The sequence below is a fragment of the Typha latifolia genome, chromosome 6 (genome assembly GCF_019914945.1).
Source record: "Typha latifolia isolate L0001 chromosome 6, TyphaL0001v2, whole genome shotgun sequence".
NCBI classification, from domain to species: domain Eukaryota; kingdom Viridiplantae; phylum Streptophyta; class Magnoliopsida; order Poales; family Typhaceae; genus Typha; species Typha latifolia.
The window spans coordinates 72891-95623 of NC_133091.1; the positions used below are offsets into that span (position 1 = coordinate 72891).

Sequence of the window (22733 nt, forward strand, 5' to 3'; positions counted from 1 at the left end):
TTCGAATTCAGTCAAATTTTCTTTTGGAGCTTGTAAATTTGTAATAAAAGACTATTCGTTTCAGATTCCGTCTATTTATTTATCGTATCTATCAAAGATACTTGCAACTGTATTTTTTTTTTAATCTCAATCGACTAAATCTTCTACTGTTATTAATTTATTCTTTATTTCTTACAAACTCATGAAAAAATTAATAAATATAAATAAAGATACAAGTAAACCCAGAGGAGTAAAGAAAAGAAAGTGGCAAAAATTTTTAGTGAAATAAGTTCTAATAAGTAATCATAATTTATTGGTATTAAATAAAATTAAAATATGTTTGATAAAAGCAAATAATGAAAAGTGTCACTCTCTTTTTTTTAAATGAAAAGTGAAATAAAAAAAGTTTAAATAAGTTTGGAAAGATGAAAACTCACATTCTTCCTCACTTTTTAAAACATAATAGAGTGATAGACTTTTAAAAAAATTATCACTTTTTATTCTTATTTTCTATTAATTAGATTAAAAAATTTGTCAAATTTTTTCTCTATTTTACAACAACCAAACACACCGTCACGTTACGCTATGATTGGACAAACACTAATGCTAAAAGGTTCAACATAATGACATAATGATGGCACAACTACAGAAGCGCCTTAGATTGCACCTGGTGAATTCATAATGTTACATACAAGCAAATATGTCATATCAAAACAACCGCGATGGCAGAAGATTTTAGCAATAACTACATTTGATTCCACAATATAAGTATCACCTTATGTCCCAGTACACTATCCACCAAGTAGGCAACCAATTCAAGGAAAAGAGTCATCTTTTACATGAAATCAGGCTTCACATCCCATCCACTAGGCCGTTTTTTCCTGTGATGCAGGTCCCTGGCTTTCTCAAGCACCTCCTGCACTTGATGGTTAGGGGCCCTAACCGGAGGGTCATCCAATTCATCTTCATCCTCACTAATCCAACCATAACAGGGAGGCCTTCGTCTTAAAAGAACACTAGGGTGGTTCAGTTGACTGGGAGTCCTCTTCGAGCTTTTGTTGATTTGTTCATTCACCTCTGGAGGAAAATATAAGTAAAGTATGTTATTTTACATGTACAAGATTAAGAAGTAAAGATCTTCAAATTGAGAACAAAGAAACTACCGGAGCAGGGTTCATCAGGCAAAGCATCAAAATGAGAGCTTGACCCGCCAACCTCAACAACTTGCTCGTCTTGAGCCATTAACGCATTGCCAGCATTAGCTTCCTCCTGAATACAAAACATGCAGAACTATGAAGACGCAAATAAATGTGAAAGAAAGGCCGGCTCACTTGTACATGCGCAACCCACACAAGACCTCCCTCAGCAGAAATGTGAAAGAAGCATAAAAAGGAAAATAAAAGAAACAAATGACAAAATAGTCTGTTTTAGACCATAAATCCCATCGCTTTAAGTCCCTAAAATACAGACAAAAAGAAAAGGTACCCTAGTAAGTTTTCTGTCTATTTCAACAGGAAATTCTCATTAAACCGTTACTTCCCAACTTCCATCAATGGGTCAAGACTGGTATAATCCAGTCTTGCCTTACTCTAACTGAAACTTGAGAGCAAAATGTTCCAGTCTCCCATCTCAGTTAACCATATTGACCAGATGTTTATAACATGGGAAAGCAGATGTAGACATACAGCAAAACATCCACAGATACTGTATCTGTACTTGTCTAAATACCAAGTTGTTGAATGAGCTAGAGAAACAAAAGCAGTAATTTGCACAAACATTAAGTGCAGTTTTAAGTACATCCGTGCTTCGAGAACTTGAGCAAAAGTAACCAGGTATAGTAATTCGAGAAAAGTGGAGACAACTCAACGAAGCTGCATTATTTTCATAAAAAGAAAGCTGACACTGGATAACACTAAATCTAATGATTATTGCTTAACCAGGCTCTTCAGTAAAATGCCCAACTAAAGCAAACAACATGAACAAACCCTATAAAAGACAATTAGAGGCTTAAAATTCAGAACATGAAAATGTCACGAAGCAAGTTGGTCGTGCATCTGAAGTTATTTATATGGTGGAACATCTAAGAATTTACAACTTTCAAGTGTTAAAAAGCATTTGGAGGTTGGACCAGTTGGAAAGCAGATAATCACTAATATTAGAAAATAAGGAGATATAAAAGAAAAGTAAACAAGTAGTTGAAATAGTACACATTGTCCGAGAATAATAAACAGAATGGTCATGTTCTCTCCCCGAGTTGAAGGGGCATGCAGTAAACTTTTATCCTAAAGAATAAAAACTTTACTTAAAGAAAAACAATTGTACAAAAGATATCTCACTGGGAAATCTAATAAATACAAGGAAAGTGACCTCTGCCTAAGTTTCTCTCAGAAAGTATACACTACTCTAGGAAATTAGTAACTGAAGATAATTGCAAACTACTTGAAATACTAACAATGCTCGGATATGATAAAATGAAAACAAAGAAGAAAAATGGAAAGCATCTATGAACTTGTCCTCAGGACCACTTTACTTTACTGAATCAGTTATTTATAAATTGAAACCGCATAAATGACATGAATATAAAAATACATAATTTCACTATTTGGTACATGAAACCAAGAAGGAAGATCTCATCAATGATGCTCTCAAATATAGAGGAACGGAAAATACTTACTTAAAAATTAATAGTTACTATGATTGATAAAAGGAAGTTCTTTTAGTTTTCAAAGAAGCGCCATGATGGTAAATTTTGAACGTCAAATATTACCAAGAGAAAAGGTACTCAATATTAGGAATGCTGGATTAAGAACCGATTTTTTTTTAACAAGAACTTCTAGACAAAGTATGCCTCCATCAAAATCCTGACCGACAAACATAGCATGTTCTCTGCCTGTATTTTAAAAGAACTCAGTAAACAGAGCAACAAATGAATGGTATCTGACCATCCACAGATGTTGGTCTATGTTCTTAGGTCGATATAGACATACTGATTTGGTGCAAGCTTAAGAGATAAGTCATCTTCAAATGCCTTTAGAATTCGGTTCACAAGGAATTTGGTTTCAAAGTGAAATTGATAATTTAGGGATACCAAAAGGAGTAATACATGAAATTTCACATAACGCTACTAATCCAAGAAAGCAGAACTCTCCCATGCTCTCCGATCAAAATCAGTTAGAAACATTTAGGAAAGGAGTAAGTTAAAAAGGAGAAGGATAGGAGAGCTGAAGACATTAAAAATTAACCTCTATTGCCTCCTTCTCTTGCTCTTCCAAGATGGTCTCAATGACTAGCTTATAAGAAGCCTCCTCGATGAAAACCCAGCCCGCATCACCTTCGTAAACCTAAATCCACAAACGCTTGTCACCCTAAAATAATAAGCAACTAAACAAGACACTGCAAGTAGGAGCTCACATTCAGAAGATTCTTGATTGTCCTACGGACGACCTCCTTTGGGAACCCTAATGGCACAAGTGCGTCCATGGCAGCATCAATCCGCTTCAGTCCAACCTGCAAGACCCACATACAGCAAAGAGAAGGAAACTAAGAAGTGAGGAGTATAAACATCACACGAGGTCGCGACTGAAGCCATTGATTTAGTATTAAGCTACCTTTCGTGTTCTTCCCATCGGCACCACCGGAGAAAAGCAAAAGACCCTACTACGTCACCTCGCCACGGGAGGGTGGGGAGCAGAAGGGTTTGGGGTTTAGGGTCGGAAAGGACGTGCCGGCATGATCTTGCATTAGCGACGATACTCATGGCTTCCCATCCCTACCCTTCACCAAACGCTACATGCTTCGTATGGCCTCAACTCTTCATCTCTTCGATGAGAAGGGCGAAGCGGGGTTGGAACCGGCGAGGAGATCGGGCAGGGGAAGGTGAAAAGTTTAGAATAGCAGCGGAGATAAGTTAAACGGTATTAGGCTGGTAAAGGAGGAGTGTTTGACTACGGGGGAAAGGCCAGAAAGGCGTTGGTCAATTCACCCTCGATGATTATTGAAAAAAAAAAGACAATTTATAAATTGCTCCCAAAAAGGGATCCATAGTATATAATATATGGATATACCGACGTAGTATTCTATTTACTTTTATAATAAATCTCTCTCCGTCGATTATTTATATATAATTGTAAGGAACAGTAATTAATTAATTATTTTCTCTAACAGTTTTTTTTAGTATATTAGCTTAGTAATTAATTGACTAAGAATGTTATATGAGATAACTAGCAAAAATTATAGTGATCTTAGAAATAGTTTGAACAGCATGGATCTTGGTCAAGCAAAATAAAGAGGGGAGGGGAAAAAAAGAAAAAAAGAGAGAAAGAAATAGAGAAATAAGGAGGAGAGGAGAGGAGGGAGATGAGAAGAGAATTACCTCACCATGAAGGGAAGAAAATCATCACCCTCAATAGGGAGAAAGATGTCATTGTTTGCCAACAAAAGAAATTCTTAGCATAGGGAAGGAAGAAAATCAACCCTAGTAGAGCAGTCTGCTAGGGCCGACGTTTATACATTTTTACATGTTGTTTTGAATCTCGTTGGGTTCTTTTGTTTGGGTTGTCCCGATCCATATTCTCAAGTACACTTGCTTCCAAATAAAATGGCTGTACTAGTTTCACGGAGCCTAAATTCAATCGCGGACAATAAAGAAATGAAAAAAGGAAAAGGAAAAAACATTTTTAAACTTTGCTTCATGCCTAGCACGTCTTTTATTGAGTTTTTTTTTCTTCTTTTGGTTACCAAAGTATTACTACAGGGGAATTAATTTTACCAAAGTATTACTATATGAAAAATAATTTTGTTGTTGGGTTGTCACAACTATGGTCGTCAAGATTATTGTTGCTCTCTTCTTTTTCTCTAATTTTTTTTCTCCACTCTCATACCACCTCTCACCATATTGCTCATTACTAGTGACTTATTTACGTCGAACTCCACCTTCTCCTAGAAGCTTATTTCGCATCCCCTCCCAATTTGTCACTATTTGTTGCCATCCCCTTTGTCTCCACTATCACCCACTACCTACCTCTCTCTTTATTTGCGGAGATGGGTGACAACCACGATTAGTGGCCATTGTTTCTTTTGTAACGGTTATTTTATTTTATTTACATGTTATAGCTATATCGCTTTAAAATTTGCTTAAGATCGAAAAGAAGTTTAAGTTAAATTTTCTACTATGATTAAATATATTAACTGTATCTTTTTCAGATCTCGTGTGCCTTTGATAGAAGGTCCCTTCGAAATATCTCTTATTCTCTGTATGTATCAAGCTTGTAAAAAATAATTAAATTCTCAGTTCATTGACCTTCTTTAAAACAAAAACCAACGAGGTTCTAAAATTAAAGTAGCTTAGTAGCGCATAAGGTCCAGTTACGAGGTTGAGACTACGGATTGGGGTGAACCCAAACAAAACCATTGAGCCCCTTGAATTCTAAAATAAAAGGTCCACATACGAGCTTCAGACTACGAATTGGGTTGAAATCGAGAAAAGCATTTGAACCCAATTAAGATTGTCAAATTAAAAGTAGCGCATAGTCCGGTTATGACTTGTGAGCATGCCCCAAACGAACAGAGGAGAGCAAGAGCGGGACGAAACCATAAAGCCCAATGAGCTTCTAAAATTAAATTAATTACCGCCTAAGGTCCAGTTTCAGGGCTTTCCTCTGCATTTTCCCGTCTAGTCCCCCCCCGCCCCCCAAAACATACACAACCACCACTAAACCCATCCTAGGGAGCAAGAGCGAGACGAACAGAGGAGAGCAGCCATGGCGTCGCCCTTCTCCTTTAATCCCTCGACGCTCTCGTCGTCCTCTTCGTCGACCGCTCCATCCACTACTGTCTCCTTGTTCTCTTCTCCCTCCCCCTTCTCCCAATCGTCGGGGTCATCGGGATTCTCCTTCTCCCAGACAACGCCATCTTCCTCACCCTTCTCCTCCGCATCTCCCCTCTTCTCCTCTTCCTCCTCTGGATCCTCCTCTTCCTTCGCCTTCGGATCCGCTCCCTCTCTATCCGCCGCTTCGCCCTTCGCCTCTGTCACTCCCTCGACCGGTTTCGCCTTCGGAGCCCCCGCGTCCTCTCCCTTCTTCGGTTCCTCAGCTTTTAGCTCTTCGTCGTCCTCATCTGCATCGACTGCAGCCAGCCTCTTCTCCGGATCGACCGCCGCCTCAGTTTCGATGCCCTTCTCCCTATCTTTCGGCCCCTCCTCCACCATCCCCACTCCCTCTACTCCCAGCCCTACTACTGGAACAGGTACAACCCCCCCTCCTTTTGGATTCGGGGCCGCCTTCTCCTTCAGCACGGCCGCCTCCACTACCACGGCTTCTTCCTCAGCGTCATCCACTCCTTCGACTCCAAGCCCTCTATTCGGTGCACCTTCGTCGCCCCCTCTCTTTGGGTTTGGGTCGTCCACCGCCGGTTCCTCGACCTTGTTTGGAGTCACGTCCTCTGCTTCTTTATCGGCGGCGGCCCCATCTCTCTCTTCTTCGCCATTGTTTGGTGCCTCCTCCGCAGCGGGCGCCTCATCTGCGTTGGTAACGACCACAACAAGTACATCGATAACTCCGTCCTTTCCCTCATTCTCTCCTTCACCTGCACCTCAAACAACGGCGACCCCATCCCTCTCTTCTTCCATGTTTCCTTCATCTTACTCTGCCCCTTCTCTCACCTCCTCCTCGGCCCCTTCGTTCTCCTTTGGGAGTAGCTCGTTACTCTCGAAGAGTGCTTCTGTTGCTGCCTCATCGAGTGCTGCCGCTTCCTCCGTATCTGTTAGTTCCCTGTCATCATCAGGATCTGGTTTTTCCTTTGGTGCTCCCGTATCTTCATCTGCTTCTCAGCTCTCCTTGGGGTTCGCCAATGCTGCTTCCGCTTCTGCTACAGCTACCTCTGCGACGGCCTCCTTCTCCAGTACCGGAGCTGCCAAGCCCTTTTCCTTGTCTTTCGGGAGTTCTTCTGCGGCATCAACATTGACATCAGTCGCAGTGACAACTGCCACCACCAGTGCATCATCAGCAGCTACAATTCCTCCTTCTACGGGTTCTCTATTGTTCTCTTCACAAGCCTCGGCAACCGCTGTACCTGCTTCCTCGTCTCCAGTTTTTTCAGTGCCCTCATTATCATCGGCAGCGGCAGCATCCACCACTGCATCAGCAGCTAAGACTTCAGTGGCCACTACTCCAGTTGCCAGCGCTTTTCCATCATTTAGTGCCCCAGCATCTACAGCGGCTGTAACCTCAGCACCAGCATCATCTTCACAACCTACACTAGCGTTTGGTGAGTTGCCAATGATCCACTAGTTTCAAGAACTATTTTAAAGCTTTTTATATTGTAGGTAACGTTATGCCAGTTGTCATTTTCATATCGTCACTCTTTGTCATAGTGGGCGGTACTTGCTTGTCTTACAAAATCTCCACCTTCTTGCATCTTAATGAACAAGAAGTTTGGTACTCTTAATATTTACATGTCATCTATGACCTTACCATAGTAGAGATCCTTTATTCTAAATTTATGTAATTTCTAGGTGTTTCCGCTCCAACATCTGCAAATGTATCAAGTTCCAGTGCCACCACAAGTCCAGCATTAACTTCAGTGATTCAAGCTACTAGCAGCGGGTTTGTATATGTTCTTGACAGCTTTAGACACCTTGAAGCTTGTAGCTGTTGGGTTGCATTAGTATGATACTGATATCCCTCTGCTTCTGTGGTCTTTGACAGGCCGGCCACCACCACAAGTTCAACAGTAACCCCAACACCAAAGCTACCATCAGAGATAGCTGGGAAAGTTGTTGAGGAGGTATCAAGATTCATCTATTTCATAGGAATGAAATTGGTTAAATATAGTTTTTTTTTTTTTTTTTTGACCTGCCTGGATATAAATTGGATATGCTCCATCATGCCTGTTATTTTGATTGGCTAGTTTGCATGTGATTTCCTATTGCTTTGTGATTTTGCATGATTGTGATTCAATAATTACACTTTTGATTTCCCAACTTAAGTCCTTTACTGTCTAAAACTCTAAATAATTTGGCTTGTTGATGATAGATTATTAGGGATTGGAACAATGAACTACAAGAGCGCACTGCAAAGTTCCGAAAACAAGCAGTGGCAATAGCTGAATGGGACAGAAGAATTCTACAAAACCGGAATGTTCTTATAAGGTTGGAGGTAAGAAGAGATTGATTTGGATCTCTCTTCTGTATGGTTTTTTTAGTTCCAAAATTTATTTTCTTCTCAAGTTCGGTTACGTCTGTTTTATTTTCATTTTCAACAAGAGAACTGAAGAACCTTATATCTACTTATTTGGAGTTCGCTACACGAAATATGATATTATTTCTCTCATAACCAATACACACAAACACATCATCCATGCATGTGATTGTCCCTTTTACAAAAATACAGAATAAATATGAACTTTTTGTCCCTTTTTAAGGGTATATATCCAGAACTATATAGTTTTATGTTTTCATGTTAAACCTCACATGCATGTCTTTTGGAATTAGGCTTGATTGAAGAATATGTCAGTGAAATAAGTGCTTGATGGAATAATATAGTAGATGGACTCACAGAATCATTATACAGTGGATATATTGCAAAGATGGTATATTAACTAGAAGTCTTCACTTTTTTTTAAAAAAAAATCCGCAAGTTTGTGGCCATATGTCTCAATGTTAGTACATACCATATGGATAAGAGATTGAGGGATGAATTTCCTAGATGGAGTTACTGTAAATCGGCAACAATGGGATCATAACACAATAATACACCAAACATAATATGAAGTGTTTCCCGCAGAAAGTAAAAGTTCTAAAGAAGAATATTATATTTGTTGGCATGCCAACCCCCTCGAAACAGAAAGAAAGGAAATAAACATAATTGTTTGCATTCTAACATACCTAGATAAGCTTCAATGCATGATAGATGTCAAACAATTCCTTGAGTAACTCTACTTTGTCCGAGCACACACAACGACATCCATTTAGTCATGGATGACTTTATTATGTTTAGAGTTAAATACATTTTACTACTTTATACTTATGCTCAAAATTACTTTATCCTCTTGTAATTTAAAAAGTCTCAAAATAGTTTATATACTTATGACTAAATTAAGACTGTTTGTATTGTTATCAAATTTAACTGAGCATCATTACTATTTTGGTCATTTAGTGATATTATCTTAAAATTTTGCATATTTTGTCTAAAAATATGATAGAGGTATTTTTGTTATTTGATATCATTCTATTAAGTTAATAGAAAAATTAATAGTCTCAATTTATTTATAAGTACGATGACTAATTTTAGACTTTTTAAACTATAAGGGGGTAAAACGATTTTGAGCATACGTACAGTGTGGTAAAATATATTTAATCCTTATATTTATTAGGTAATACATGCTGCTTTTATATGCAAGATAGTGGTGCTGATCTTATACTTGCAATTAATTGGAAGGCTGAGGTGGCAAAAGTTGTTGAAACACAAACTAGCTTGGAACGCCAACTTGAGTTGATTGAAACTCATCAGAATGAGGTTTGTAAAAAACTATTACTTTTGTATGCTGTAGATAAGAGTTTGTTCCATTTCGTATTAGCTTTCTTTGATGCTTCAATTTACCATGCGAGTTATTTGAATCTTGTATTATTCATTGAACTGTATATATCAAGAAGCACCAACATGTATGCTTATCTATCTTCATGGTTTAAGTCTTTGGAAAATGAGACATCATTTCTACTTTTTCTTTGGTAGTAATGCTGGTGGGTAAGGCCTTAATGTTGTAAACAAGCCAAGCCTAAGCAAGGTTCGGCCCGGTTCAAAATTAGTATCAAGCCACATATGTGTTTAGGCTCGGGTCAACTCAAGCCAAGTTGCACCGAGCTTGGGCTGAGCCCAAGTCTTAAACAAGCTCAAGCCTTAAATGAGCTGAATTAAGCTGAAATACTTGAATTAAATAAAGCTTGAAATTTAAGATTTAATTCGTAAATTATAAAAACAATACACCTCTAATACATAAAATAATCATCAATTATCAAAATAGAAATAGACATCACACCAATTTCAACTTTTAAAATAGAACTATACATCAAATTTTGGCTCAAAATGAATCCAAATTTTGATATCCAAATTGTAAGTCTTGTCAATATTCAAGTATTAAAATAAATGTTACTTGTCATTGCTCTCATCACTAGACGAAAGCTTGATCATGTAATTCGATAAATAAAGGAGGTATAATAAGCACAAAAAGTAAATAGATGTTACTATGGAAGTCCATCATTGGATGGATTAGAGATTATGTCAATAGTAATCAATTGATGCAAGACTCTAAAATTAATACATCATGCAATAACTCAAACAGTAAAATCTAGTTATAAGAGTGTATATACTGTGACAAAATTTAGTGACACTCGCAAGTGTACGAATCTATTGAGTAGATTGGTAAACAGGATATCGATCCTGCAAAGACTTGCTTAGAAACTTTGAGGGTTTTAAAATCTTAAAAATTAATTTTAAGTTAGCTGAAAATAGGTTTAGAAGATTGATTGAAAAAGAAAATATTTTTTTTGCAGATATTACTTCAAATGAGTATGGGAAATAAGGTTCCAAAATCAACTTTGTAACTAACACATCTTTGTTAACTAATCTAAATATCTTTTTTCTACAATTCATCACAAAATCAATTACTAGTAAATTGGAAGGTTATCTTTAAATAAACAATTCTATTTTCATAGGAATTAAATTATTCCTTGCTTTAAGAAAATATAGAGTAAGAATTTTAAGTCATTAGATGTATGTCTTTTAAGAAAAACAACTAATATTCAATATTTGAACACTCAGTTTATAATAAAAGAAGGAAGAACCTATTTAGTAATTAATAACAAATAAGTATTTAGATTAATAGAAACATGTTAGCTATGAATCTTCATCCTTAACCTTAATACAATGAAAAATTCATGAGAATAGTTAATAATACAAATCTAATGGAATTAAACATGAGAGTTAACTAATGAATAGTTACTAACTGAAAAAGAATGCATTCAAAATATAAGAGATTTATCTGAACTTGGAACTAACTTCAATATGAATTAAGAAAATTGATCTAGGAGTAATGAAAATCATTTAATTAGAACTAATGCTAAAATTTAATTATTGGAAACGATTCTTAATAGTAACTGAAATTGATCCAGCCGTAAGCCTTACCCATAAGCATAGCTCGATCTGCCAAACTAAGTCGGCATGTGAGCCTAGCCTAATCCATAATTTCATTAGGTGCAGTGGCAGTACCGTAGTTTGAAGTGATTTGTTGCTTTAACTCGTACTCTTTTTCCAGTCAAGCACTCATGTCCTTATATAAACTAACATTTTAGTTTTAATGCACGACAGGACGACACTTGTACTAGTTCTATCGAATGTGAACCTAATGGTCCTAATCCTACCCTTAAACGAAAAGTCAAATATAAATATAATAATATAATTAATTCCCACCAGTAGAACTTTAAAACAATACAAACCAGTTTAAATCAGAACGAGCTTAGAGTGAAAAAGGCGGAGAGCATTGGAAGTCGCTCCATTTTTTATTATATATAAGATTCAGAGAATATAGTGTATGTTTCTACCTTCGCCGTCTCCATTGATGTGAGCAGTGAGCTTAAGAGCGCATTTACCCAAGATGACAAAATTCTATTGAGGAAACTATGTCGACTTTTGGTCGTGGCCACTATTTTCCACCACATGGAAGCTCCTCAAAGGATTGAGCTCAATGACCACCATATCGGGCCGATCTCCGCTGCCTTGGATCCTTCAAGAGGTTGCGCTCGGCGACTGCCATCATTGCAGTCCGACCCAAACCTCTTTTTCGCCACAGACCTCTACATCACTAGGAAATCCGAAGAAAGACAAAGAGGCCCGCCCAACCCGAGGTCGTAAAGCCCAGCTCCTTGAGCCCTCTTTCTCACGGTTTGGTGGTCGGTAATAAGCTAGACTTTATTTATTTTAGCCCGGTCCAACCCACTTGTAGGTGGGTTGATGAACAAAGTGCCCAGCCCGGTTGGCCCGATAGGCCCAACCCGAATTCAGCATTGGCATGTTCGATGGTCACCTCTAGTTAGGTTACTAAAAATCATTCAAAGGTATAAGGTTTTGGGTTAATTGAATTTTATCCGTGATTTGGCTCAATTCTATAAAACTCCGTCTCCATTTTACTTAAGCATTTTATCCTCATATAGTCTTGTCTAAAATACAACTATTATCTTTTTTATCATATTTGATTAACTAGAAGTCAAATTTGAAGATCTCTATTAGAGGCAAAGTTGTACTGATAAGATTTTAGATGACAAAGATGACAAAGATATATATACATTTAATATATTTGTCATATTAATATTTTTCTCTCTTCTCCCACTCGGCACAAGTTGAACCAACTAGAGCTTATTTTAGTAGGTTTGTAATTGCAATCCAGGTCATTTTTTCAGAATTTATTGCAAAATGATATTTGGGTTATTAATTTGAGATGGTTATTTTTTGGCTTATTTTTTAAATTATTTGTGTGATTGATTTCTTTAGCAAAATTTGTTGTGTCAACTACTTAAATGTATTTTACACACCTAAATTCTTATTTGTGGATCAATTTTGTTTCGTGTCGTTATGTGAGCTATCTCTTCGTGGATTTTTCATGAGCTTCCTGTCCATAGACATTGTCTTATAGTTGCATGAGCTGCAGCTTAATTGATAATTTGTTCTAAATTCTCTCTTACCTATGTGAATATTTATTTTGGTTTATAAGAAGTCAACTTAGCATCAACATCAAAATTGTGTAATCTGGCAATTCAATAATTAGGTTTTAGTTGATCTACAAGCAAGCGATTCCTTGTGATTTATATCTCTTAGAATTTTAGCTATTATAGCTTGGTTTTACCTTTTATGCTTTCCTTATATCTTATCTTCTTTTGAAGGTCGATAAGGCGCTGCAAAGCATGGAAGAAGAAGCTGAGCGTATATTCCAAGATGAACATGGTCTGCTTCTTGAAGATGAAGCTGCTTCTGCAAGAGATTCAATGTTAGTACATACTTTAGAATCTCTTTTGGCCCAAATAATTAACCCTTTTCATAATAATATTATTGAAAATTGAAGTACAGAATTGTGAATGACATGAAAGCTTGATCTCTTTGACAGCATTAACCAAGTTGGCAGTTTTTGTCTAATGTTTAAAGCATGTGAAGTTAAGCTTAATTTCTTTTTCATCAAGATGTTTTATTTTATTACGTTAGAATAACAGTAGTTTGCTTGTGTTGAAATGTCAGGTATGAACAATCAGAATTTGTTGAGAAGGAATTGCAACATCTGACTGAACAAGTAAAATCTATCATTCAAATGTTAAATGCCACTCAGGTAAAGTATTATAAATTACAATATTCCAAGACTAATCTTTTTTGGATTCATGCACTTACTCTGGTTGTTCATCTCTAGGGTGGCGACCTAGATATAGCTGATAGTATGAGTCCTTTTGATGTTGCTGTCCGGATACTCAACAATCAGCTCCGGTCCCTAATGTGGATCGATGAAAAGGTCAGCATGATACGACTCATCCGACAGTAGCATTATTGTTTTTCCAGCACGATCATTACTGTCTTTTTATTTTGTGCTACAATTGATAATTAAAGGTCTCTTTGAAAGTTTACAAAATCTAATGCTTCTAGATCTCAGTCTTGAATAGTAAATAATAGTATGACTCTATTCTTTTAAGAAATTTTGTTATCTTCTGTGATTTGAAACATACTTCCCAGTGACCGTATTAATAAAGAACAATTCATATTTTGATGGCAAATTTCATGCAACAAAATTCTTCTGCTTTCATTAGTCTTTTGGCTGGAGTGTTGTATCTACTTGATGATTTCCATGTTTGTAGTTAGAGAGGAAAAAAGTTTCTTGTGTATGGTCAATTATTCTCACTTCTTTTGTTCCAATTTGATTCCAGTATATGTATTAATCATAATTTCCGTGGACCCATCAAAATGGCATGCTAAAGATTATTCTCTGACTTGTCATTTTTCTAGAAAACTAACTCTTATAGTGCAGTGAAATTTTGCAGAAAATTTTCCTGGTTAGATTGATAGTCGTTCTTATTTGTTCCTATTATTTATGTCTGGTGTTATGAACGTTTTCCTGCTATTATGCATCTAGTTTATGTAGTAGTCACATGCAGTGTCATTACTTGTGCAGTAGTAAATTTAATTATTATTGTCTCTTCTTTTCTCTCCAGGCTAACGAATTCTCAGCTAGAATACAGAAGCTAGCCAACCAGAGTGCTGTAGCTGAACGTGATTTGACAAGTCCAAGATTTTGGTTTAACTAACTTGCTTCTAGGTGAGATATCAACGTGAGCTGCCTTTCAGCAATTCTGAAAAAGATTTTGGTTGAACGAACGTGATTTTTCCCCTTGACCCGAGTAGTCCATTTTCATCATGTTTCTTGATGTGATTTCCATCACTAAGTAATACCGGAAGTATGAAATTTAAGAACATCTAATGATGCAGTGGCAGATAGATGTCCAAGAAAATTGCTTCTTTATTTTCTTCTTTAGAGGAATTAGCCTGAGGTATGACTTGCAGAAATCTTAAGACCTTGGGATCTCTAGTAATGCCTACGAAGTCGGGTGATGGAGGCCTCTCTCTTCTTATGTACGTTAAAGCATCATTTAGAATTTCAGCAAGATTTCTGAAGTGCGTTTTCTAGCCCATTACATGAGCGCAAGGACATTGTTGAGCTGCGTCATTTATATTCTTCTAGTGGTTTTTTGGAGCCGTAACTAGGATGGAAGAAACGTGCTGTCTGAAGCATGAGTGAATGCATATAACAGAAATGTGCGCAAACGTGAATGTCGCAGAGATCGAATCATATAAAGCATTCTAGATTTGTCTTTGTTTGGTTTGAACATTTTCTTTAAATTTATGCGGACTATATCTTGCACCGAAGATGTCGAAATAATCCTGTTTGTTTCTCTAGCTTTCTCTGGACTAAAGCATGCAGGAGAAAGAAAAGGCGTTAGCCCCCACATCATTCTTGTCAACATTTAGACGACAATCCATTCTGCCAAATCACATGCAGGAATGCTTGAAGGAAATAAAAGAACTCAAAAGGTTGATGATCGATTAGATTATTCTGGATGAAACTAAAAGAAGGGCAAGGGGATCAACGGCCATGCGTGTTAACATACGATCCAAATCAATGGCAAGCTGTTGCATGTGACCGGAGAAACATAAGGAATCGGAGATGGTGGTGGTACAGACAAGTAAGCAAGCGGTCAAAGCGGCCAGACGAGGCCAACTACAACGTGCAGGCCATGTGAAAGATCAGAAGGGATCGTAGAAGAGAATCCATTCGCAACGTTATGGGAGAGACCTATTGGCAATATTTTGCCTGCCTCACGAACAAAAAGTAGCAGGATTAATTATTTGGACCGCGCTGGCCTCTCAAACATTGCGTATTTAAGCAAAGACATGGGAAACCATGCTCGTAATTATGACAAACCACTGAGCCACGCCACAATAACTAACCACTGCAACTTTCTATAACATTTGCATCCATTTATTCACCGGCACCGCACCATTTCTTTTATCATTCCAAATCCCAATGTAAATAAAAGTAACCGGGACGTCAGTCCAAGATGAGTCGTAGCGACACTTGTAACTTGTTATAGAGTGAATCATCATCAACATTACCACAAACCTCAAACTTAAAACACATAAATATATATATATATATATTTATATCATATACTAAAGATCGAACAGAGGAAAAGAAGACCATCACCATGTGAAGGAAAGGCAAACAAAGAACAAACCGAAAAGGAAATTAAGCAACCGACGAGAACGGTGGAAGCGGCAGGGGCGGCGCAACTTTTGATGCTTCACCAATTCGGTGGGTTGTATATTACAGATGACCAAGAAGCTAGCGAAGAAAGTAAACTTAATTGGTGTCGGGAGAAGGAAGTAAATGAAGCAGTCGGTAGGCTTTAGCTTAGTGATGCTGTGTTGGAGCGGGAGCAGCGGGAGTGGGTGGTTTGGGGCACTGGTAGCATTTGGCAAAGAGCCCAAACGTGTCGACTTGCCTAATGAAGTTGGTCATGCTGGCCCAACCACCGAGCCCGAATCCAACCACTAGCACCCACACCACCACAAATGCGTTCAGCACGTACATCGCCGTCCAGCTCGGCAGGAACAAGGGTGGCTTCTCCGCAGCGTTCTGCATGCAGACGACAAAGTAATTTAAAAGATATTATAAGATTGCAATTGCATGGTCAGAAAGAAATTAAAAGATTTGAGGAAAGGAACGTGATCCATACCACTAGCCAATCTCACCCAAATAAGTATTGTAAGTTTTTAAATGGATGTAGCTATCGGAGGAAATGCAGATGGATATCCACTAAGTAAGAGTGTAAAAAAAATAAAAATGGCCTATAGCTAAGTTGGCGTCGGGTCCAGGGGGAATCCGGATTGACCAAAATTAAGTTAACCCCATCATATATCCATTTTCTATCCAAAAGGGAATAAGTAACCAGTGGACCAGTGTCCAGTGGTTACGGATAGAGTGTGGGAGGGTGGTTGTCGAAGAAAAGGAAGGCCAGCCAAGGATATATGTCCCTCTACAGTACAGTTATTTGTCTCTCTGCCACTCAATAAATGCGGTTGTTGGAATGATTTAATCATTGGTTACGTGGGTGGGACCCTAACGCTCGCTCACTAGACACTACTCCTCCCAGTAATTGCACGACGCGATGAGTACGCGGTGGAGTTGCAATCATATGCACGTGCCAGCTGCAGCTTAATTACATAATAGAAGGTAAAGAGAAGAGAGAGTTTAGGATACGAACAGCAATGGTCAAACAACCAAATATATGTATGTACTTTGGCAGGCTAAATAAGTAAGTTAAAGAAAAAAACGTAAGAACAGGTGATTTCTTTTTGCAAACATAATATATTGTGAGAAGGTTAAAATGAAAAAGCAAAATTAGAAACCCATTTACTGTTGGAAGAGTTGGCAGGCAGGCAAAGGAAGGAAGGAAGGAAGGAAGGAATGAATTTCCTTGATAGGTTTTAAAGGTTACGTACCATTCTAGCGGAGGCTTTGCGGTAGGTGAGCATGTGAGCCAGGGCTGGGATGATGTAGACTGTGAAGCTAACCAGCAGCGCGCCAACGGCGGAGTTGATGGGCCCGAAGAAGGGGAAGATGATGGCCAAGAACCATATGGGGATCACCACGGGGAGGCGAGCCAATGCACGCAAGCAGATGCTCTTGGTGTCGTGCATCCCAATCACCTTCTCCCACACGAAGTAGAGCGGCGTGCACGCGAACCCGAACGTGATGAACTGGTGGATCAGCATGAGGATCACCGCCGCGTCCCGGAACCCGGACTTGGGCAGCAGCGAGAAGGCGTTCGAGTGGTTCAGAAGCTGATCGCCGAACGCCCAGTACACCGCCGACGCCGAAGGCAGCGTCAGTGTGAACACGTACAGAGTAGCGAGGAGATAGATGTACTTGAACTTTTGCGGCTTCCACATGGCGTGCATGATCTCCCTGAAAAGTTTATTTTTTTATTTTTTTTTTTGTTCTTCTTAATTTTCTCTTTCCAAAGTGGCAGAACCGTAAATTTTTTTAAAAAAGTTTACAAGTTTGGGAAAAAGAAACTAGCAAAAGACTAGACTGTGTTTGTAGTATGGCCGTTATCTATTATGTCTGGCTTTCGATAAGAAGCAAAATTTTAATAGACTGATCATGATTAAGAAAGCATAATTCATACGCTTTCTTCCTAATCTCCGGTTAAAAGGTAACTAACCCAATAGACCTTATCAAACGTGATTGTGATGACGAGGATGATGCAAGCAAACCACCGCGTCTAATAGAGCTGGATTAATTAGTTGATATTCTCTTGTGTGGGAGTGGGACCCTACTCTAGTACCAATCACCACACCGCCACCGATGTGATTTAGAAAGGAAACAACCTCCACTTTTTATACCCTTCCATCCTTGTATCCCATCCTCTTATCTCTCTTTTCCCCTTCCACTAAGAAATAAATAAAAAAGATTCTTCTTCACTTGATATAGAATTAGCATAGTCATAAAGCTCCTTTTGTCTATATCATTTCAAGTTGGGTGGAGTTCATTTATTTACCACTGATGAGTACCGAAACAGCTGGTTCCCACTCCACGAAATACCCCTACCCTATTCAACTGTTCTAGTTACTACCCAACCCAATCTTCTAGCACATATATATATATATATATATATATTAGGGAGTAGGGAGTAGGGAGTAGGGAAGGGATTTAATCTAAGACTAAGATTGTCATAAGGACATCGTCCTTTTTAATTTTGTGGAGTTAAGTAGTGGGGACCGGAGACCGGAGACCGGAGACCGGAGAAATCATTTCCAAATCCGGGCTTGTCCACCCCTGCCGCCCAGAAAGAAAAGCAAAGCAGCTATCGATTGAGGAAGGATAGGCGGAAAGAAAGTAAGAAATCCCGCAAAAGCGAGGTGAAAAGTTAGAAAGATAATTTCTTTTCTTTTTATTTATTTTTTTCATTAAAAGCTGGAGGGGAGGAAAAATATATAAAAGCGGTTACTGAACAAACTAATCGAGGCTATGGGCTATCAAAGTAGTGTAGCTATAGCTATATATATATATATATATATATATATATATATATACGATCGAGACCACAAGCCTCTGGTCTTTTATGAAGTCCCAAAAGCTATATAGTAGCTATAATACGAGTTTAATAATTAGTCTCACTTACACGGTGACGGCGTGACCACCGAAGGTGTAGAGGATGTTTGTAGCGCCGGTGAAGTACAACACAAGCCTGGTTGGAGCCGTGTGCGTCACTCCCTCCACCTGCAATATGAATTAGAGATTAATTGCCATCATTCAGTTCTTGGTTTGTTGAGTCGAGAGTTCAGGAGCGACTGGCGAAAGAGTGTAGAAAATGAAATCATCACGGTCGATGTAGGAAAAGGAGAATGACATGGCATAGAAATAATATCTGAACTCCTCTGCTTTCTGCATACAAATGATGATGAGGGTCTGACCTGGCCGTGGATGAGTGCTGCGACGGTCAGGTACCAGGCGGTGTAGGTAGTCATGCCGAGTCCAAGGAAGGACCAAATCCGGTAGTTGTGGAAGGACGGAATGAACACCGTCGTGGCACAGCAAGCCCCAAAGATGTACGTCCATGTCCTCTTGTCCAACCGGTCATTGATGTAGTATATGTTACTACATCGTCCCAAAATTAAAAACGCAAATGATCAATTGTATGACTGAGCAGAGGAAAGAGAAAAGAAAGTTGTAATATATATATATATATATATATATATATATATATAAGTAGGTGAGTCATTCACACCTGGCGCAAGCGATCAATTGTATGACTGAACCGAAGAGGAGAAAGGTGCAGTTGAACGCGAGGCCAGCGGCCTTCCAGTACGGCCCAAGCAGTCCGTCCAGTACCTCGAACCACTGCCAAGGGCAAAACAGGGGTGGGGGTGAGAGCTCTGATGGATAGAGAGGGAGGGGCATTTATGTAATTACAAATATTGTCCAGGAAGTGAACAGGAGCTGTGAATGAAAAAGGAGAAGAGGGGAGAAGTGAGGTGACCTGGATAACGTGATTCTTGAAGCTGACATTCTCCTTCTCCTTCCGAGTGCGGTACTCGACGTAGAGAACACTGATGAGATACGCCGTCCAGCTGCCCAAGATGCCATAGAAGAGCTGCAGAAGAATACCAGACAACATCCCCAGTTGCGAGAACGAATAAGGCAGCGTCAACAGCACCTGAGCGACCTGCATAACAAAACAAAAATGCCCAAGAAATTAATTTATTTTACCAAGAAAGCCGATCCATATTTGTTGAAATGAACATTGCATGAACACTCCAAGTAAGAAGAGAAGTAAGCTACTTACTTGATTGGAGGCGCAGCTGAACCAGGCATCCCAAACGGAGCCACCGTGCCACAGTAGGCTCGTGACGCTAAACATGGATTGGGACTCCTCCCTGGCCCTCTCCCCCTCTTCCTTCCCGTTTCCGTCGTGCTCCGTCTCGTTCAAACTGGCCACGATCGCCTCCTCCGCTTGCTTTTGCGGCACCATCTTCTTTCTCTCTCTCTTTCTCCCTCTCTCTCTCTCTCTCTCTCTCTCTCTCTCTCTCTCTCTCTCTCTCGGTTTTCTCCGACTCCTCTTACTCTTTGTTTTCTTGCTTTTTTATATCCAGAAGCAGAGCAGAGCGGAACGAAAGCCGAGACCCGTAGTACCGATCTGAGATCTGGACGACACGACACACATCAGAACCGTGAAAACGATATCTTCAGAAGATTTTAAACTAAAAAATAATTTATTTTATTTTTTTTTTAAAAAAAAGAGAGGAAAATATGGCTCAAATTAATCCTGGCCCAAAACGCTACCGGCGATCTCTTTCCAGACCACAGGTTTAGAACAAGGGAGGAGAGGTCAGAAAAACAATAAAAGGAACAAAGAAGAAAAGCGATGAAATATCAAGAAATTACTGTTTGCCGTGCGAGAGAGAGAGAGAGAGATCTGGTAATGGATGCGGTAGCAACGGAAGCCCCCTCTCACCTCAGTTTTGCCTTTTGTAACGCACAGGATTTATGTATCTAAAGTAAGAAAGTCGAGGTGCATGAACGAAATAATTAATGCATGGGAATAGATGTAGTAACGCTTTTTATTAGGATAACCACACAAAGCAGCTAGCTAGCTGTACTTGCTCTTGCCAATTTAGCTAGGAACAGAGAGAGAGAGTAGGGAATGGAGGAGATATATGGACGGGTGCATCCCAACCTTTTGTTACTTTCCCTTGTGTGAATTTAGTAGTGACTCCGGGAGACTTAAACGCGACTAGTGAGTAACTGACTTCAACATCAAGTGCGCGTCCTCGATGGTGAGGGCAATCGAGTTTGCTCTGAAATGTGGCAGGGGATGGTGGAATTAGGACTCCACTCGTCTACTCTTTTTTCTCTCCTTCAACCCTAACCTTTTGTTCTCTTGTTTCCTTGTTCTACAGAACAGGGACTAGAGAGGAGGAGGAGGAGAACGAGAGATGATGAGGCTAAGCGATCTATCGGGCTTAATACCGTTAGGGGAATTTGAGATGAAGGTGGAAACAAGGGATCAGAGGAGAAGCGGTGGTGTTTTTATAACCTCCTGGACCCACTCTAGCACCACACACACACACACACACCTCAATTTCTCTCTCCTCTTCTCAACGGTGATTTCTATACGCAGACAGGCAGCGTGCTCTTTAACTCCTCCTAACTGTTCTTTCAAGTTAGAACTTGCCCCCCTTTCCTCTTCCTTTTCGGTTATTTCGGCGCTCTGTTCCTTTCTCTAACTTCATTGGTCTCTTCCATTTTCTATACCCAAATCCAAGTCCCACTCAACCATACAAATATCTGCAGATATACTATATATATTCTATGTATCATGGGTATTGCCAAATAAATAAAGCGCCGATGGATCGAGTAAGCAGTCAAAAGAAGAAGAAGAAGAAGAAGAAGAAGAAGAAGAAGGTTTCTTTTCTTTTTTTTTCCTTGTTGTAGGAATTGAATTGCTTCCAATTGGGCAGTGGGCAGTGGCAATATGTAGGTATGTAGGACCTTCTCTCCTTTGGAATGATGCCTACTAATGCTCGGGGATAGTAGGACCTGTTAGTGGGGCCATTAAACTACGGTGGGCCGAGACCACCTGATGTCCCTTTTTATGTGGTCACCTCAAGAGCATGGATTGCGTTCAAGTGGCCGTCCGTCAACATTAATTTTTCGCTTAATTTGGGTTTTTAAAAAAAAAACTTAAAAGACTCATTTTCTCAAGTTTAATTTTGTATGGACGCCAAATGGGCCCCATTAACATTTGACTAAAATAAAGTAAATTAAATTAACTCAACCAAGGGGACGAAATTAAACAGCGCAGCCCGATTGAGTTAAGATTATTAGGTCGAAGATCTACATCAGGTCTTGGACTTTTAAACCTATGGGATTCGGAAGGGAGCCATATCCAGATTCCAGACTCCCTATAGTCGCAGCTAGAAGGTTAATTTTGCAACCACTGGCTCTCTCGTCGACGTGGATAGTGATCTTGTCCCATGTCTCCGTATAGACGATATATATGCATAATAATTTGGTATGGCCAATTTTGATAATGTCTCTTACCTCTTTTATCATTTCACTTGTGACAGTTAAGGGAGGCTACCCGTGATTAGGATCGTGAGCCGGCGTCAATTGATGATTAAGAATACTTGCCATGATTGCTAAGCGATAAGAGAAAAGCACAAACGAGCTAAGAAGGAAGCTGGAAAATTGACAGGAATCTAAAGAAGAGACCCATACGTGGTGTATCACCTCCCTTTTTGAACTTGTTTGGTAGTAGAAGGAACTTTAAAGTGCTCCGTGTTACAAGAAGGCTTGCCCCCATTAATTCCTCGCATAAACCCCACGTTTGCCCGTTCCAACGGGGTTGTGTCGGTTAGGTGTGGTTTATTCTCAGCCCCTGCAACGACCCAATCAATCCACCTCTTTAATTTGACCCACACACCACCACCCTCTTTCTCATACTCTCTACTTTAATTTGATAATTTATAGTTTTTCTGCTTTGGTTACTGGTTAATCCTTTCCTTCACTCCTAATGTTGTCTTCGGTCTTCCCCAGCGACGTCGGGATCAAGTTTATGCTTAGTGGAGCCGCGCAATAGTAATGATTAATTAATTTGTAATCTA

General features: G+C 39.2%; 3 protein-coding genes across 6 annotated transcripts; 1 reads left to right on the forward strand and 2 right to left on the reverse strand.

The window, feature by feature from the left end:
• Nucleotides 1–603: 603 nt before the first annotated feature.
• Nucleotides 604–4328, reverse strand: LOC140790104 (uncharacterized). The gene is made up of 5 exons (XM_073140031.1): nt 3588–4328; nt 3391–3486; nt 3222–3320; nt 1143–1248; nt 604–1056 (listed from the first exon to the last, which is right to left on the reverse strand). The coding sequence occupies exons 1-5, from the start codon at nt 3603–3605 to the stop codon at nt 815–817; spliced, it is 561 nt and encodes a 186-aa protein (XP_072996132.1). The 5' UTR covers nt 3606–4328; the 3' UTR covers nt 604–814.
• Nucleotides 4329–5639: 1311 nt separating this feature from the next.
• LOC140790409 (uncharacterized) lies at nt 5640–14665 on the forward strand. Of its 3 annotated transcripts, none has more exons than XR_012109399.1 (9): nt 5640–7242; nt 7490–7580; nt 7683–7761; nt 8010–8132; nt 9349–9491; nt 12908–13011; nt 13257–13344; nt 13423–13521; nt 14216–14665. XR_012109399.1 is itself a non-coding variant. In XM_073140483.1 (9 exons), the coding sequence occupies exons 1-9, from the start codon at nt 5739–5741 to the stop codon at nt 14306–14308; spliced, it is 2259 nt and encodes a 752-aa protein (XP_072996584.1). In that variant the 5' UTR covers nt 5648–5738; the 3' UTR covers nt 14309–14665. The 3 variants fall into 3 exon arrangements, 1 of the variants encoding a protein (XP_072996584.1); XR_012109400.1 differs by having other exon boundaries at nt 5641–7242; nt 9376–9491; XM_073140483.1 differs by having other exon boundaries at nt 5648–7242; nt 9414–9491.
• Nucleotides 14666–15627: 962 nt separating this feature from the next.
• Nucleotides 15628–21571, reverse strand: LOC140790410 (auxin transporter-like protein 2). 2 transcript variants are annotated; one of them, XM_073140484.1, is made up of 8 exons: nt 20512–21571; nt 19913–20270; nt 19607–19792; nt 19355–19467; nt 19041–19224; nt 18749–18846; nt 17064–17529; nt 15628–16197 (listed from the first exon to the last, which is right to left on the reverse strand). In XM_073140484.1, the coding sequence occupies exons 2-8, from the start codon at nt 20096–20098 to the stop codon at nt 15973–15975; spliced, it is 1458 nt and encodes a 485-aa protein (XP_072996585.1). In that variant the 5' UTR covers nt 20099–20270; nt 20512–21571; the 3' UTR covers nt 15628–15972. The 2 variants fall into 2 exon arrangements, with proteins under 2 accessions (XP_072996585.1, XP_072996586.1); XM_073140485.1 differs by having other exon boundaries at nt 20804–21265.
• Between the last annotated feature and the right edge of the window lie 1162 nt (nt 21572–22733).